The 19,254-nt window shown below is 48.4% G+C and overlaps 2 protein-coding genes across 2 annotated transcripts; both read right to left on the bottom strand.

Moving 5' to 3' along the window:
• Positions 1 to 6,688: 6,688 nt before the first annotated feature.
• Positions 6,689 to 9,419, bottom strand: LOC119311909 (probable protein phosphatase 2C 34). Its single transcript, XM_037587625.1, has 4 exons — positions 9,019 to 9,419; positions 8,527 to 8,894; positions 7,364 to 7,600; positions 6,689 to 7,253 (listed from the first exon to the last, which is right to left on the bottom strand). The coding sequence occupies exons 1-4, from the start codon at positions 9,275 to 9,277 to the stop codon at positions 6,999 to 7,001; spliced, it is 1,119 nt and encodes a 372-aa protein (XP_037443522.1). The 5' UTR covers positions 9,278 to 9,419; the 3' UTR covers positions 6,689 to 6,998.
• A 3,663-nt stretch (positions 9,420 to 13,082) lies between these two features.
• LOC119311910 (protein arginine N-methyltransferase 2-like) lies at positions 13,083 to 19,046 on the bottom strand. Its single transcript, XM_037587626.1, has 2 exons — positions 18,266 to 19,046; positions 13,083 to 13,560 (listed from the first exon to the last, which is right to left on the bottom strand). The coding sequence occupies exons 1-2, from the start codon at positions 18,972 to 18,974 to the stop codon at positions 13,247 to 13,249; spliced, it is 1,023 nt and encodes a 340-aa protein (XP_037443523.1). The 5' UTR covers positions 18,975 to 19,046; the 3' UTR covers positions 13,083 to 13,246.
• Between the last annotated feature and the right edge of the window lie 208 nt (positions 19,047 to 19,254).

Consider the following 19,254-nt stretch of genomic DNA (forward strand, 5'->3'; position numbering starts at 1 on the left):
TTTCACAAAGCACATACCTTGATGAAGTTTTGAAGAAGTTCAAAATGGATCAGTCAAAGAAAGGGTTCTTGCATGTGTTACAAAGTGTGAAGTTGAGTCACACTTGATGCCCGACCACTGCAGAAGATAGAGAGAAAATGAAAGTCATTCCCTATGCTTCAGCCATAGGTTCTATCATGTATGCAATGTTGTGTACCAGACCAGATGTGTGCCTTGCTATAAGTATAGCAGGGAGGTACCAAAGTAATCCAGGAGTGGAGCACTAGACAGCGGTCAAGAACATCCTGAAATACCTGAAAAGGACTAAGCATATGTTTCTCGTTTATGGGGGTGACAAAGAGCTCGTAGTAAATGGTTACGTCGATGCAAGCTTTGACACTGATCCAAATAACTCTAAGTCACAATCCGGATACATATTTATATTGAATGGTGGAGCTGTCAGTTGGTGCAGTTCCAAGCAGAGCGTCGTGGCAGGATCTACGTGTTAAGCGGAGTGCATAGCTGCTTCGGAAGCAGCAAATGAAGGAGTCTGGATGAAGGAGTTCATATCTGATCTAGGTGTTATACCTAGTGCATTAGGTCTAATGAAAATCTTTTGTGACAATACTGGTGCAATTGCTTTGGCAAAGGAATTCAGATTTCACAAGAGAACCAAACACATCAAGAGACGCTTCAATTCCATCCGGCATCAAGTCGCGGAGGGAGACATAGAGATTTGCAAGATACATACGGATTTGAATGTTGCAGACCCGTTAACTAAGCCTCTTCCATGAGCAAAACATGATCAGCACCAAGACTCCATGGGTGTTAGAATCATTACTCTGTAATCTAGATTATTGACTTTAGTGCAAGTGGGAGACTGAAGGAAATATGCCCTAGAGGCAATAATAAAGTTGTTATTTATATTTCCTTAAATCATGATAAATGTTTGTTATTCATGCTAGAATTGTATTAACCAGAAACTTAGTACATGTGTGAATACATAGACAAAACATAGTGTCCCTAGTAGGCCTCTACTTGACTAGCTCGTTAATCAAAGATGGTTATGTTTCCTAACCATAGACATGTGTTGTCATTTGATAAACGGTATCACATCATTAGGAGAATGGTGTGATGGAAAAGACCCATCCGTTAGCTTAGCATTATGATCGTTACAGTTTCATTGCTACTGCTTTCTTCATGACTTATACATGTTCCTCAGATTATGAGATTATGCAACTCCCGAATACCATAGGAACACCTTGTGTGCTATCAAACGTCACAACGTAACTGGGTGATTATAAATATGCTCTACAGGTGTCTCCGAAGGTGTTTGTTGGGTTGGCATAGATCGAGATTAGGATTTGTCACTCCATGTATCGGAGAGGTATCTCTGGGCCCTCTCGGTAATGCTCATCACTATAAGCCTTGCAAGCAATGTGATTAATGAGTTATTTGCGGGACGAAGCATTACAAAACGAGTAAAGAGACTTGCCGGTAACGAGATTGAACTAGGTATGATGATACCGACGATCGAATCTCGGGCAAGTAACATACCGATGACAAAGGGAACAGTGTATGTTGTTATGCGGTTTAACCGATAAAGATCTTCGTAGAATATGTAGGAGCCAATATGAGCATCCAGGTTCCGCTATTGGTTATTGATCGGAGATGTGTATCGGTCATGTCTACATAGTTCTCGAACCCGTAGGGTCCGCACGCTTAACGTTCGATGATGATTTGTATTATGAGGTATGTGTTTTGATGACCGAAGTTTGTTCAGAATCCCGAATGAGATCACGGACATGACGAGGAGTTTCGAAATGGTCGAGACTTAAAGATTGATATATTGGAAGGCTATATTCAGACATCGGAATGGTTCCGAAGAAGTTTGGGTATTTTTCGGAGTACCGGGAGGTTACCGGAACCCCACAGGGAGTTGATGGGCCTTAGTGGGAAGGAGAGGTGATAACCCACAAGTGTAGGGGATCGCAACAGCTTTTGAGGGTAAAGTATTCAACCCAAATTTATTGATTCGACACAAGGGGAGCCAAAGAATATTCTTGAGTATTAGCAGTTGAGTTGTCAATTCAACCACACCTGGATAACTTAGTATCTGCAGCAAAGTATTTAGTAGCAAAGTAGTGTGATAATAAATGTAACGGTAGCAAAAGTAAAGATAATAGTTTGGGGTTTTTTGTAGTAGTTGTAACAGTAGCAACGGAAAAGTAAATAAGCGAAGAACAATATGTGAAAAGCTCGTAGGCAATGGATCAGTGATGGATAATTATGCCGGATGCGATTCCTCATGTAATAGTTATAATATAGGGTGACACAGAACTAGCTCCAGTTCATCAATGTAATGTAGGCATGTATTCCGTAAATAGTCATACGTGCTTATGGAAAAGAACTTGCATGACATCTTTTGTCCTACCCTCCTGTGGCAGCGGGGTCCTAGCGGAAACTAAGGGATATTAAGGCCTCCTTTTAATAGAGAACCGGACCAAAGCATTGACACATAGTGAATACATGAACTCCTCAAACTACGGTCATCACCGAGAAGTATCCCGATTATTGTCACTTCGGGGTTGTCGGATCATAACACATATTAGGTGACTATAGACTTGCAAGATAGGATCAAGAACACACATATATTCATGAAAACATAATAGGTTCAGATCTGAAATCATGGCACTCGGACCCTAGTGACAAGCATTAAGCATAGCAAAGTCATAGTAACATCAATCTCAGAACATAGTGGATACTAGGGATCAAACCCTAACAAAACTAACTTGATTACATGGTAAATCTCATCCAACCCATCACCGTCCAGCAAGCCTATGATGGAATTACTCACGCACGGCGGTGAGCATCATGAAATTGGTGATGGAGGATGGTTGATGATGACGACGGCGACGAATCCCCCTCTCCGGAGCCCCAAACGGACTCCAGATCAGCCCTCCCGAGAGAGATTAGGGCTTGGCGACGGCTTCGTGTCGTAAAACGCGATGAAACTTTCTCTTAGATTTTTTTCTCCGCGAGACGGAATATATGGAGTTGGAGTTGAGGTCGGTGGAGGTCCAGGGGGCCCACGAGATAGGGGGCGCGCCCTATAGGGGGGCGCCCCCCTGTCTCGTGGACAGGGTGTGGGCCCCCTGGTATATTTCTTTTGCCCAGAAATTCTTATTAATTCCAAAAAGTGCCTCCGTGGATTTTTCAGGACATTACGAGAACTTTTCTTTTCTACACATAAAACAACATCATGGCAGTTCTGCTGAAAACAACGTCAGTCCGGGTTAGTTTCATTCAAATCATGCAAGTTAGAGTCCAAAACAAGGGCAAAAGTGTTTGGAAAAGTAGATACGTTGGAGACGTATCAACTCCCCCAAGCTTAAACCTTTGCAGCATCCAGGAGGTGGCGCGCGCCCCCAAGCCCAGTCCGAATTGGACAAGGGGTTGGGGGCGTGGCCCCCCTTCTCCCTTCCTCCCTCCTTCTCCTTGAGGTGGAATCCTACTAGGACTTGGAGTCCTAATAGGACTCCCCTCTCCCGGTGCGCCTAGCAAGGGCCGGCCGGCCTCCCCCTCCCTCCTTTATAAATGGGGGCAGGGGGCACCCTAGAACACACCAAGTTTTCCTTAGCCATGTGCGGTGCCCCCCTTCATAGTTACACACCTCGATCATATCGCTGTAGTGCTTAGGCGAAGCCCTGCGCCAGTAATATCATCATCACCGTCGCCACACCGTCGTGCTTACGGAACTCACCCTCATCCTCAACTGGATCAAGAGCACGAGGGACATCATCGAGCTGAACGTGTGCTGAACGCGGAGGTGTCATACATTCGGTACTTGGATCTGTTGGATCACGAAGACGTTCGACTACATCAACCACGTTACTAAATGCTTCTGCTTTCGGTCTACGAGGGTACGTGGACACACTCTCCCGTCTCGTTGCTATGCATCTCCTAGATAGATCTTGCATGATCATAGGAAAAATTTGAAATACTACGTTCCCCAACAATTTAGTGTGTCTAGCCCCTCCCTCTCCCCCACTATTTATAGGAGGCAAGGTGGAGGCCTGGGGCGCAGCCTTGGCGCCTCCTCCAAGGGAGGTGGTGCGGCTAGGCCTAGGGAGGTTTCCTCCCTTCCCAAGGCACCTCGAGGGGGTGCCTTCCACCCTTTGGACTCTTCCTTTTTCCTCTCTCTTGGCGCATGGGCCCCTTAGGGCTGGTGCCCTTGGCCCATATAGGCCAAGGTGCACCCCCTACATCCCATGTGGCCCCCAGGGCAGGTGGACCCCTGGACCCCTTTCGGCACTCCCGGTACAATACCAACAATGCCCGAAACCTTTCCGGCGACCAAAACATGACTTCCTATATATGAATCTTTACCTCCGGACCATTCCGGAGCTCCTAGTGATATTCGGGACTCCGAACAACATGTGGTTACCAATGCACATATCCCAATACTACTCTACTGTCATCGAACGTTAAGCGTGCGGACCCTACGGGTTCGAGAATCATGTAGACATGACCGAAAAACTTCTCTGGTCAATAACCAATAGCAGGACCTGGATGCCCATGTTGCTTCCTATATATTCCACAAAGATCTTTACCGTTTGAACCACGATGTCAAGGATTCAGTCAATCCCGTATGCAATTCCCTTTGTCCGACGATATGTTACTTGTCCGAGATTCGATCGTCGATATCTCCATACCTAGTTCAATCTCGTTACCGACAAGTCTCTTTACTCGTCCCATAATACAAGATCCCGTGACTAAACTCATTAGTCACATGAAGCTTCTTATGATGTTGTATTACCGAGAGGGCCCAGAGATATCTCTTCGTCCCACAGAGCGACAAATCTCAATCTCGATCCATGCAACCCAACAGACACCTTCGGAGATACCTGTAGAGCACCTTTATGATCACCTAGTTATGAGGTGATGTTCGATAGCACACAAAGGCATTCCTCCGGTATCCGGGAGTGGCATAATCTCATGGTTGAAGGAACAAATACTTGCCAACAGACACCTTCGGAGATACCTGTAGAGCACCTTTATAGTCACCTAGTTATGAGGTGATGTTTGATAGCACACAAGGCATTCCTCCGGTATCCGGGAGTGGCATGATCTCATGGTTGAAGGAACAAATAGTTGACATGAAAATAGCTATAACAAGTAACTAAACGATCTGATGCTAAGCTTACGGTTGGGTCTGTCCATCACATCATTCTTCTAATGATGTGATCCCGTTATCAAATGACAATTCATGTCCATGGTTAGGAAACCTTAACCATCCGAGTTAGTCTAGTAGAGACTTACTAGGGACATACTGTAGTTTATGTATTCACACATGTATCTAAGTTTGTGGTCAATACAAATCTAGCATGAATAATAAACATTTATCGTGAACGGGAAATATTGATAATAACCATTTTATTATTGCCTTTAGGGCATATTTCCAACAGCAACACCCCCCTCGTCCACACAACAATCAACAACACAAGCTCATAAAGCCCGCGACCGCAAACCAACATCATGTGATGGCCGAAAAATAAAAGGAAAAAATTTATCACTCCAACATATCATCGAGCACTTGGTGACCATGGTCCTCTGTCGTGGTTGCGGCAGCTGAACATGCCGAGGAGGAGGTGTATGGATGGCCGGAGCGGGCTACGAGCCATCTGACAAGAAGTAGGAGGTGTAGGGGTTAGCTTGGACGCTTTCTTCTTCTTTGTTGCTACCTTGGTGAGCGTATTCATCCCCTCTGTCAGCTTCCTCGCCCGCTTGCTGTCGGCCGGATCAACAGGAGGTCAACCGGGCATTGTCGCGACCGTTGGGCCCTTGCCGCCGGCCTTTGTTGACAACGCGGCGGTCCTAAGGAAGTTGTTCGTCGCCAACCTCATCACCCTTCAGTTCCATTCCGGGAGAAATTGAGGCTTGCGGTAGCGACGAGGTTGGGAGGCGGTGGCGGGAAGAGGTGGCGCCTTGGGGTGGAGAGAGGGGCGACCAAAATTATTTCAAGAAGTGGCCCGTGTCGAGCAAAAATAAGAGAGTTGAGCTCGGCTTGGGGCTGAACTCCTTAATTTTTTTTCCTCTAAACATTCGAGGGTTCGACTAGGTGCAAATGGGGGATTCCTTGAAACGAGGCCTTGCACGCCGATTTGGATGGGAATCAACTACGAGTAGAAGATTCTGAATTCCACTTCCGACTATCCTCCTGGGCTGGAACGAGCTGCACCTCACTGATCCGCACAAAAGTCTGTCGCTTGGTACGCACCACCGGTCACGTTCTCGTTACGAAAGACATTTGGTAGCTTTTGCAACGTGTTCTCGTTACAAAGACATTTGGTGGCTGATGGCGTCACTGTCACTGTGTCAGTGGTGTACACGGGTAACTTGGTGCCGGAATTAGGTCATGGTAAGCACTCAGACTTCTCAATAAAGAAACAACTCGGAATTTCCCCTTTTCCCCGAGAGCTCCGACAAGAGGGTCGACAACCGGATAAAGAGCCACACCACTACCGATGATGCAATTGCAACTAGCAGGCCGTTTGCCTTTCATCTACTAAGCCAAGTGATTCCTGATAAGCAACTGGAATCACCATTCAGCGAACACGAGAACGATCGATCGAAAAGTATAAAGATAACCCGATTTCGGATTTCCCACCAGCACGGATGAATTCAGACGCTGAAATCCGGGGTGCCCTTTCTAAATTTCAGTATGATATATACTGCTACCGTTCTAGTTCACGGGTTAATTAACTGCTGGCTAAGCAGAGATAATAAACCAAAAAAAGAGAGTCAAATCCTGCAATTACATACGAAAAAATCATCTCTTCAGACAAAAGTTCCACGCGCCCGCACTACTTATGTACATTCCGCGCATCTCTTTCGGACGCTGCCACTGCAGCTTGCGGGTTGCAGCTTGCGTTGCTGATCTGCAACCCTACCACCGTTTTTTACCACCCTGATCATATATATGGTCTGAGCTTCTGCTGCCCGTCTGGTCTGGCCTATTAACCGGAGTCGCGGTAAGCCGAGCTGGAGGAGGAGTAGATGTCGACGGGGGCGCTGGTGCAGTTGCTGCTCGAGTCCACCACCCTGGTCTGACGGCGGCCCCGGTGCCGGTCGAGGTACACCACCACGACGCTGATGTCGTCGTGGAAATGGCGCCGCACGCCCCGCTCTATCGTCCTCAGGTCATGCACACTGACCTCTCTCTTCTTCGTGGCCTCCTTCAAGGCGGCCCGCACCAGTCGGTTTGCTATGCCCTGCACAAAATAACTTCGGCGTTATTTCATTTGGTCCAACAGATGATTCATACGCGGAGCAAAAACCCCACACGAGAAATAGCAGATGGTATTGTTACATTGGAACCTACCGTTCTTGGGTTCTTGAAGACAATTTGCACAGCAGCATCATCGCTGAGATGCTCCCAAAGACCGTCCGAGGCAAATATTATGAACTGGTCGTTTGGTTTGAGCTTGCGAACATGAATTTGTGGTTCAGCGCTAAGAGCTGGCCTCTTCAACGCAATAACAGGGCCGATCTGCCGAAATAATGGGTCCAGGCTATACTCCGGTTTCTTCAAGTATACATCACCAATGGATCTTGACACCTGATGGTACAGCAATCAATTGTTAGCTCATGTTATCTATCGATCTTTTGCTCTGCTTTGCATTGAACTTCATATCATAGGTTCTCCTAACTCCTAAGAGGACAAACTAACTCATGAAGTGATGAGTGATGACAAAAGGGCAAGCATAGGCTAATCACCAAGCAATAACAAGTTTATTAGCTTTCCAACGATAAATGGAGTATCTTATCACCAAAAGAGAGAAATTTTATATGGACTATGATCCCAGGAATCCAGGATACGTTATGATCCCAGGAACCCAGGATACGCTACGATCCCAGCAATTCTGGATAGGTTATGAACCCAGGAATCCAGGACTGAGAATACTAAGCAAAGTTGCAACCACCAGGATTGCTGCAATAGAATGTGCAATTTCAGTGTTCGCTTTAAAGTGACAAGAGGAAAATTCTTCAGTATGGTCAGCAAGTTACCAAAAACACAGTGAATATCTTCTTAAATTGGGCTAGTTACCATTTCTGACATATAGCCTACTTCATCTAACCCCATACACAAAGCTAACTAAGCTGAAGATTGAACAGAAGGGGTTTCTTTCCAATTGTTACCTGGAAACCCACTCAAGTTGAATGACATTAGTTAAGTTCCAGGATATGGGATCTAATGGCTCTGCATTAACATTAGTTAAGTTCCAGGATATGGGATCTAATGGCTCTGCATTAGTACTACAAATTAGGGAGCTCTGAATCTGTGATGCAATTTCGTTACAGTTATCCCATATTTCAGTGTGCAAGCAAACAACCAAAAAAATCTAGTAAATCAGGCAAACTGGGAGAGGAACCAAAAGCCGCAGATGTTATCAACAATCAGCGTTCCCTGCCTCCAATCTCTGGTAGAGAAGCATGAAATTAATCAGACGGGGATGGTAGTATTCCTCATCAACGCGCTCTCACCTGAATTATCCCCTTGATCCTCCAGGCGCCCCTGGTGTGCACCACGATCTGCGCGTCGTCCGGGTTGTGCGAGGAGACCTCCATCCGGACCTCCTCGGAGGCGACGTTGTGGTCGGTGGAGAGTCGCTCTGCGACGGCCACCCCGCCGCCGACGACGCGGCGGCCGAGGACGGCGCGGGAGTCGCCGAGGTTGGCGACGTAGAGCGTGTCCCCCGCGATGGCCCCGAGCAGGCAGCAGGAGCCGACGGCGGCCATCCGCGGGCGCTTGGGCCAGGCCTGGCGGACCTCGTGCAGGAAGTCCTCCTCCGCCGCGCCGAACGCCCTCCGGATCGCCTCCGCGGTCACGCCCCCCTGCTCCCTGGCGAAGCCTGCCGAGACAAGACGTACAGCAAAATCAGCACCGCGCGCTCAACCATATACCACCATATCGAGAAGCCGGGAGAAACTCGAATCGACGGAAGGGGAAGGGGAAGTGGAAGGAGAAGAGCGTACGCTGGACGTGGGGGAAGAGGGCGGAGCGGAGGAAGCGGGAGGCGTCGGGGCCGCCGTGGCCGTCGTAGAGGCCGACGAGCGTGGCGGCCGGGGAGGCGAGCACCTGCGCCTGGTCCTCCATGACGAGGTTGGCCTGCGCGGCGGCCATGGAGAACTCCCCCGCCGCGTGCGGCCGCAGCTCCGTCTGCCACAGCATGCCGTCCGCCGCCGCCGCGCCCGGCGGCCAGTGCCCGCAGCACCTCGCCACAGCCCTCAACATCCTCCTTGACAACCAACTAAAATATCCACGAGATCCGAGCTCTCCCCCTCGCTCCTCCTAGTCGTCGCTGCTCGTCTCTCCGGGAACGAATGAATGAATGAATGGGGACGGGGGAGGGGAGGAAATGGGAGTGGAATGGGGATGGGGGGCTCGGGTGGGGGAGGGGGTCAGGTTAAGTACCGGCGGGCTTGGGTCGTGCCGGGCGAGGGGGGAGGGGAAAGCGCGTGGGTGATGGCGAGTGGCGGTCGGTCTACGGTGGTTATCCTGTGCGGTGTCGCGCCGTAGGATTGGATGGACGGACGGATGGTTTGACTTGTCTCCTCCTGCCTTCCTTTCCTTTCCCCGGTGCGTCTTCTGGAGCTTGTTGGTTTTCTGACAGGTGGGGCCCTGCCTGCATGACTAATCGACTGACTATCTACTTATCACATTTGAGCCCAATTATAACGGAGTGTCATAAACAATCCTTGCTGGAGTACAAACAGCGGCGCCTCACAGCTTGCCCGTTGATGCTCTCCAAGTTTGCAGAGGTGGTCAGGTGGGTCCGGAGACCTGGCACGGCACGGCACGCAACGGGGGTGTGGGTGTGACGAGGTGGCGATCACGGCGCTACGTCGCTGCCACGACGGGAAGGATGACTGGATCGAGGTAGATAAGTACTGGTAGTATAACAGGAATACGGGAAGATTCGGTCAAAAAATACAACAGGAAAAACGGGAGGCGGTGCAGCATTGAAGAGGGAGCGGCCGGCCAGCTACCTACGTACGCACGTAAAGAGATAATGAAAAGCGACGAACGGCGTTGAAAAGAAGTAATGAACGGCGAGTGAGAACCCGGGCAGTGTGCAGCAGGCGCCGCACGGAGGCACCTGCTTGTTTCTACAACTAGAACTAGAAAGCGCACGTTACTCTACTTGGAAAAACCTTGTCGCGTGCTAGTACACCCTACTTGCAGCTAATAGTATAATCAACGGCCGTGATCGCTGTTCCAGGAGAAAAAACAAAAGTTACGGCTAATAAACAAACCATTAATCGCAGTGAGTGGAGTGCTCCTATATGTGGCCTTCGATAAGTGGACTTTTTGCTGATAGGCGGGTAGTGGTGGCAGATATTTATTCAGGCCATTACGTGGCTCCGGAACCCGAGGCCGAGGCAGACAGCGCAGCGCGCCGGTCCTTCCGGAGAGAAAAACGGGCGAGCGCGGTGCGGGGCGGCGACGTCACGGCGGACGCGTGCCGTGCCCCGTGACGACGGCCACGACGAGCGAACGCCGGTCGACCGGCGGCCCCGTCTCCTCGGTGGACGATGGACTCATCCACGTCGTCGTGGCATCCATCGACGATGCTACTGCCACTCAGCTAAAGAGAGCACAAGTTGGCCTTGGCGAACCCGGTCCGTGCACGCTCAGCGTCAGTGCTGTGGTCTTCCTCTCACCGGACACAGGAGGCGCGTGAGAACGGAGCAGGTCCAATTGTCCAACAGTGTGTGTGCCAATGTGTCATGCGCCCGCGGTTTCCGCCCGCGGGATCGGAAGAACGACAAAAGGTGCTTTGGAGTACTTGTTATTAGTCTCCAGCTAGCCGGGCAAATCAGGTGGCTGCTCAGGTTGTTGCCGCTCTACTCGTCTCTTTTTTCTTTATCGATTTGGGTTCAAACTGTGACGTGCTCTCCTGTACAAGAAATCATCTGAGTACATCGCACTCGGATGCGTCTAGATGCTCTCCAAGGTTTTTTTTTCTAGTGGCACTGGGTTGGAGTTCAGGCAGCGCACGCGACAGGGACGCCGCGAGGTGGCGACGGACAAAGGGCGCCACGTGGTTATCCTGTACGTGCTACGAGGATGATGTGACATGGCTCGATACGGCGTACGTACAGCGACGAAATACGTGTGCTCGCTAGAAGGCGGATCCGGCATTGAATGCACCGGCCGAAAAAGAGCGGCGAGCGAGAAAACAGGCCGCTTGCTTTTTTGACGGGCGCGACACGTACGGGAAACCGGGAATAATTTCTAACCGTTTGTTTCGCTCAGCTGCTGCTTGCACGGTCGAGGCAGCCCAGCAAACGCTGGCCGTACCCGTGCGCACGCTCTGCTCTTCGTTCGTGGCCTCTCTGTCACCTCACCGATCTCCAGAAGTCCAGAGTCGTGGTAAGAAAATTCTCTCTGGTCTCTCACAAGGTGCTCGTTGTAGTACTCCCGCGAAAGAAAAGAGCACTCCTAGATGCTCGGTGATTGACGGTCTACGATTAATCCCAGTAAAAAATGTTATCACTCCCGGTAATTAAGGTAGTAGTAGATGCTTTCACTGCGGTGCAGCTGTGATGATAAGTGGACTTTTAGCCGCCTGGGCGTGATAGGCGGGCAGTGGCGGCAGATATTTACGTGGCGGAGCCCGAGGCGAGACGTGTCGACCGCTCCAGAAAAAGCGAGCGAGGACGGCAACGTGAGAGCGGTGGGCGGCGGCCATGACCGGTCGGTTGGCGGGCTCACCGCCGCTCCGCCCACCTCCTCGGCGGTGGATTGGACGGATTCACAGCAACGAGAGCGCAACTTGGCCTCCTCCCCCTCCTCCTCCCGGTGAAACGCCGGAGAAAAGTGTCCACCGGCCGGAGTGGCGGGGCAGCGGCACGGCCATTAACCAACCAACGAACGAGCCCTTTCGGAGCAGTTGGAAAACGACGTGGCGAGAAAGTCGCCGAGGTCGACGGCTCGCTTGCCAGTGCTGGCGGTACTATAGTCGCCTGCCCGTGTCACGAGAGGTGCGCGCCGTGCGCCATGCCGCCCCGCCCTACCCACAGGAAAAGACCAGACCAACCGCGTCCGCCCGCGCTCCTCGCGAGTCCAAGGAATGTAGGTGGATACTGCTTGAGTGACTGACGGACGACCCGCCGGGCAAGCAGGCGCAGGTCGTCACTTTCTCTACGCGGGAAACTCGCGTCTAGAGCGCACGGAGATAGCCCAGCGGCCACGGCGAGCCACGCGTGATTCGTCCCCGTCACTCCGTGTTCCAAGTAGTTCCAGTGTAGCGTGCCCGCTGCGCTGACCCGACGACGTGCCCCGTAACTGGCATCGCAGGACGGAACCACAGGAATACTCCGAGATCCAATCCAAGTTTGGCCGTTAAGCGCGCGTGCCAAACTATCTGATGCATCTGGATGCAGTTCCTAAAGACTGGCAAGAAAGAGCCCAGCCAGAAAACCAGAATTTCCGCGGGGAACCACAATCCACGCGCACGCGTATGCGGGCAAGCCTGACCTGATCCGAAACAAATGTCCGTACGTACAATAGCAAAACGGCCAGTGAAAAACGCTACCACAAATTCTACTCTGATCCACAGACGGCACCCTTAAACTAAACAGGAGACGTTTTCCTCCTGTCCCTGGCGGCTGGAACCCTAGCCGCCGCCAGGAGAGCCAATCTTCCGGCGCTTCTCCGGCGGCTCCCCTTCGCCGGCGACTTCGGTCGTCGGTGATGAGGGAGGTCGCCGGATCCACGCGTGTGATCGTTTTTACTCTCTCGTAGTCTAGATTTTTAGGCAGTTCATTGTCTTCGTTTCAGCGGCGACGATGACAGCGCTGAATAGAGATTCTTCGGATCCTTCCTTGAAAAATCCCTGAAAAATCCATGAAAACAAACACCCCCTGAATGCCGCGTGCCGTAACTGTCCGCGAGCGTCACCGCGGGACAGAATCGCAGAATGTTCCGAGCCGAACCGATGACGAGACCCCACGCTAGCTTGGCCGTCAAGCGTCCTCGCCTAGCACTGGAAGTGTCACCGATCAGCAGCAGATATACCTCGAAAATGGCAAGAAACATCCATGCCAGGAACCAAATTTTCCACGGGAGTTCTACCATCGACTGCAATCCACAAACAAGCACGCAGGCAAGCTTGACCTGATCCTGAAGACCTGAACAAACTTACAGCAGCAGCGAAGAGCTAGCGAAAACTCGATCAGTAGCAACACGGTAGAAATTCTACTCTGATTCAGATTCGGCCTGGCAGACCGGGAGGTGGTAGGTGTCGAGCTGCCAGTACTTCTGCTTCACCCCCTCCCACACCTCCGCCTTGAGGCAGTCCCTGACGGGGAGAGGGACGAACTGCGTCGAGTACCCGAGGCTCGCCAGCTCCATCGCCACCAGCTGGCAGTACACTACGTGGAAGAAGGCGTTGTCGCCGCACAGCCCATTGAAGTAGGAGTAGACCCCTCCTGGATTCAGCAGCTTCGGGAGGTGCTCGTGGAACTCCCTCATGTCCTCGTAGTACTCCCCGTAGGTGTCGAAGAATATACCTGCGCACGACCAAAAGATTCAGCAGTTAGAACATGAAAGGATTCGGCAACGACGATTCTCTGGACCTTTTCAGGTTTACAGGGAGTAGCCAATCAGGTCAAGAAATTTCAAAATATGACCACCAAAGTTGTTGTTTGGGAAGTCCATTAGCTTGCCTGACAAGGCATGAACTGCTTGGGTTGTAAATCAGGAAGTCTCTGATTGGAATATCCCCTTCTTTGCGCAGACTCATACTTGTCAGTGACAATGAGACGCTGAGAGACTCTTGTTGGACAAACCACAAAGAGGTTGCTATCTAGTTAGTTTGTTGAATAATAGCTGCACCCCTCGTACCAAACACGAATTTTCAGCTGCTTACAGGTTCCTTTCTCACCATTCCTTTGATTATATGCCAAAAGATAGAGGAAGGAAAGCTAAGCTCAGCTTGTGTTGGTCAAAGGACAAGCAGCACATGGTTTGACTTATTCAACACTTGGTTTTAAAGAGATAAAGTTGTCACTTCTAGTGCTCAAAATTCAGCAAGTTGTCCACAAAATACAGATGGCCACGGTTACTTCTAGTGCTCAAAATTCAGCAAGTTATCCATAAAATGCAGCGACCATGGTTTAAAGAGATAAAGTTGTTGCTTCTAGTGGTCACAATTCAGCAAATGCAAGTTATCCACAAAATACAGCGACAATGGGTTCAATTATCTCAGACTAATATTTGATTTATTTCCATTTCGTTTTCAACACTCAAACCAATGAACAGAGTACTGGGACGTAAGATTTCCAACCTTCACAAATCACAATATACCTGTATACGCCGAAAAGATGTAGCATTTATAAGGGGTTTGGCAACGACCATTTTCTGGATTTTTCAGGTTTACAGTGAGTAGCCAATCAAGCAAAGAAATTTTAAAATATGACCACTAAAGTTGTCGTTCCAAAGTCCATTAGCTTGCCAGACAAGGAATCAACTGCTTGGGTTGTGTAAATCAGGAAGTCCCTGATTGGAATATCCCCTTCTTTGCACAGACTCATACTTGTCAGTGAAAATGAAATGCTGAGAGACTCTTGTTGGACAAACCAGAAAGTGGTTGCTATCCACTTAGTTTGTTGAATAATAGTTGCACCCCTCATACCAAACACGAATTTTCAGTTGCTTACAGGTTCCTTTCTCACTATTCCTTTGATTATATGTCAAAAGATCAAGGAAGCAAAACCCAGCTTGTGTTGGTCAAAAGACAAGCAGCACATGGTTTGACCTATTCAACACTTGGTCTTAAAGAGATAAAGTTGTTACTTCTAGTGCTCAAAATTCAGGAAGTTATCCACAAAATACAGACAAACCATGGTTTGAATTATCGCGCTAATGTTTGATTTATTTCCATTTCTTATTCAACAATCAAATAAAAGGACAGATAATTGATTAGTATGACAATATAGCTACTTCCGTTGATGAACAAGTAATGAACTGCTTGGAGTGCGAATGGGGAAGATCTCTCATTCTAACACTCCATTCTTTGCACATATTCATATTTGTCAGTGACAATGGTGTGTTGGACAAACTAGAGACAGGTTGCCATCTAGTTCGTTTGGTGAAAAATACTGGTATCCCTCATACCAAACACGGATTTTCAGTTGATTACATAATCCTTTCTTGCTATTCCCTTGATCATGTCAAAAGATAAAGGAAGGAAAGCTATCTTGTGTAGGTAAAAAGACCAACAACGCATGATTTGGCTTATTCAATATTTAACTTAAAGAGACATGCTTCTAGTGTTCCCAATTCAGCAAGTTATCCATAAAAATGCAGCGACCATGGTTTAAAGAGATAAAGTTGTTGCTTCGAGTGGTCACAATTCAGCAAGTGCAAGTTATCCAAAAAATACAGCGACCATGGTTTGAATTATCTCAGACTAATATTTGATTTATCTCCATTTCTTTTTCAACACTGTAACGATTGAACAGATAACTGGGAAGTAAGATTTACAACCTTCATAAATCACAATATAGCTGCTTCTGTTGATGAACAAGGAAATAACTGTTTGGAATGTGAATGGGGAAGATCTCTGATTTGAATATTCCACTCTTTGCACAGATTCATAATCTTTGTCAGTGACAATGAATCCTGAGAGATTCTTGTTGGACCTTTCAACAAAAAAAAAAAGAGATTCTTGTTGGACAAACCAGAAACAGGTTGCTATCTAGTTCGTTTGTTGAGTAGTACCTTTATCCCTCATACCAAACACAAATTTTAAGTTGCTTACAGACTCCTTTCTTGCTATTCCTTTGATTAGGATAAAGGATAAAGGAAGGAAACCTCAGCTTGTGTAGGTAAAAAGACAAACAAGACACCATTTGACTTATTCCACACTTCATTTTAAAAAGATAAAGTTGTTACTTCTAGTGCTCACAATTCAGCAAGTCATCCGTTAAATGCAGTGACCATGGTTTAATAACATAAAGTTGTTACTTCTGGTGCAACTATTCAGCAAGTTATCCACAAAATACAGTGGCCATGGTTTGAATTATCTCACACTAATATTTGATTTATTTCCATTTCTTCTTCAACACTCAAAACAGTGAAAAGATAACTGGGGAGTATGATTTACAGACTTCAGAAATCACAATATAGCTACTGCCATTGATGAGTAAAAAGACAACATGGCAAAGATGCACCACACTATCCTGGTAGACACTTCTCTTGCAAGCAACTATGAAATCCAAATTGCCAACATCCAACAGGTTTGAAATCGAAGTTTTTAAGCCACTGTTGTCTTGTTGTTATAACAATAATATAACGTTGTGGAGCGGCTCCAGCCTGAGCCGTCCACCCCTGCGATACATTCAGCATGTGGCATTGCCATATCGTCCATATGACATCATGCACGTCGCCATGCCCTGACTACATGCTTCCCAAATACTTTTCATTATGACCAACTCTTATCAGAAACCGAAGTATTAAAACAAGGCTCCATTATGTACATATTTCGTTCCAGTAATTCTATTCAGCAATAACGAAATATAGAATAATTACTCTTTACATGGTACTCACAAGATAAATATTGCAAAATTATTTAACGCGGACAGGCATTCCTCGTGCGGCGAACAATTTATTTCCATCATAATCATTGCATGATAAGTATTTGTGGAAGAAGTACCATTCTACAACCATTTGTCCACTTAAACCATCCAGGTACATCTACTTCTAGAAACCATAAGATGGACAATTACCTACATTGGCTTCTTGTAAAGATTGAAATTTACTATAGACTTGCAATTTACTGCATAGCGGACAGCTAAAGCGTGCTGATAATGTCAAGAGAGGTCGGGGTAGACCGAACTTGACATGGGACTTGGGAGGAGTCCGTAAGGAGAGATCTGAAGTACTGGAGTATCACCAAAGAACTAGCCATGGACAGGGGTGCGTGGACGTTTCCAATCCATGTGCTAGTACTATGAGTTGGTCGTGAGATCTTATGATTTCACCTCTAGCCTACCCCAACATGTTGTTGTTGTTGTTGTTGTTGCAATTGCACATCGCCTTTTGTTCTAACTACCTGTCCGGTAAACTCACCACAAGCACAAAATAAACACTAGAACACATAAACTGGTTGAGCAGCCCTTAAAAGCATGCAACCTTGACATAAATAACTCCTACCAAATTCCTTAGTGCATTGACGCCAGAGTAAACGAAGATTGGGCACATTAGTACCGTTTGCACAATTTCTCTTCAGAAGCAGAGCTTCAAAAAGAGAGAATTGAGACTTATCTCAGCTAACCTTGGTATCTCTATCAAGTCATAGCTTCCACCTTTGGACAAGTTCTTTTTAGCGAGAAAGGTATGCACTCTGCCCAATTCATTAAGATATGAAAAAGTGAAACGACTTCACAATCATAATACAAAATTTGGTGACTATTTCAGATATAATTTTTTTAGTCGGAGGTCTGGAGGAATGCCTGAGGTGCAAAGGTCGGAATTGGAGATGATAACTAAAGATTGGCAGGTACATTATTACCATTTGCATAACTTCTCTTCAGAAGCAGAGCTTCTAAAGGAGAAAATTGAGACTTATTCCAACTAAACTTGGCATCTTCACCTCTTATACTATTTTTTGTGATCACCAAAGAAAAAATTTCCATAGAAACTCTATCAAGCCGTAGCTTCCACCTTTGAACAACTTTTAAAAAGAGAAAGGTAGGTGCTCTGCTCAATTCTTTCACAAATCATAATACAATACTCTGTGGCGATTTAATATCAGAGGTTTGGAGGAAAGCCATGGCGCAAAGGCCGGAATTAGAGAATGACTAAAGAGGAAATTGATGTAACTTATATCAGGGGTATTTGTTATTCATGTGTGTTTTGTTTCCCTCGATATATTGCACTGTCCTTACTTTATCAACAAAGTCAGGCCCTTGTTATGTTATGAAAATTCACCTCAGAAACACTACCAATTTGTAGCTTCACCTTAGGGACAACTTCACATGCATCACACCGAAATTTTCAGCTGACTATAACAGCTGAAAAGCATGCTACACATCAAAATTTTCTTTGGGAACAGCATTAACATAGTATGATCATGAGCAAGAGCGGATGGTATTATGTAACACACCAACAATTTGCAGATTTGCATCTGTCCTCAAACAAGCAAGCAACAGGATGTTTCAAAGCTCAAAATGGCAGCAATGAATTTTAGAGAAGTGAATGATTTTGTCATACCATCATACGAGCCGAGCTGCGGGATCACATCCTGCCATCGCCCGAAGAGGATCCTGACGTTCTTCTTCTCACCCCACCCAAGCTTGAGCATCCGGGCGTAAACCTCCGGGTGGGCCTCGATGATGGTGTGCTCCTCGGGCTCGTACCTCTGTATCGCCTGGTCCACGAGCCCCATCCCGAACCCCACGTTGAGCACCTTGCCGCCGCCGGCGGCGCACACCGCCCGCGCGTGCGCCTCCATCAGCGGACGCTCCCACTCCATCATCACCGCCTTGCTCTCCGCATCCATCACCCGGTCCTCGCTGAACGAAACCCTCGAGTCGAGGTAGGTCTCGGCGGGGACGCCGTCGGAGGAGTTCGCGGGGGCCGCCTGGCGGCGGGCGACGGTGCCGAGGATGAGCTCGGAGCGCAGGGCGTGGTCGAGGAGCAGGTCGTATGTGGCGGGGTCGGAGGTAAGGTCACCCGCGGAGAGACCTTCGGGGGAGAGCGCGTTCCAGGGCGCGCCGGCATCGAGCAGGAGCCGCGCGGCAGCGGCGTGGCCGCCGGAGGCCGCGCGCATGAGTGGCGTCATGCCGGAGGCGTCGAAGTAGGTGGGGTCGGCGCCAGAGGAAATGATCTCGGCGATAGCATCGTCGTTACCGGCCTCCGCCGCCGCGCACAGGAGCTCCTCTGGGGATTTATCAGACTTGCTGTCCGGCGGCGCCGCCATTCCCCTCGGTGGCGAGCGACCTTCTCTTGTCTGCGCTTTGAGGTTTTGCTCGGTTTTGGACACGGACCTGATGGTCTTTGCTCCTTTCGGCCTTTTAAGAGCTCTGCTATGTCATGAGGCCCATTTCATTTACGTATGTACCGACTGTGTGATGTCCCATGGCCTGGTTCTTACTGAGATCTAGGCGAACACACGCCATTTATCATTTCTCCTTCTTTTTTTCTCATTTCCCTTTTTCAAAGGAAAATTGTGCAAATTGCTTCCTCTCTCGCCAGGGGGC

Source organism: Triticum dicoccoides, chromosome 5B (assembly GCF_002162155.2).
Source record: "Triticum dicoccoides isolate Atlit2015 ecotype Zavitan chromosome 5B, WEW_v2.0, whole genome shotgun sequence".
NCBI lineage: Eukaryota > Viridiplantae > Streptophyta > Magnoliopsida > Poales > Poaceae > Triticum > Triticum dicoccoides.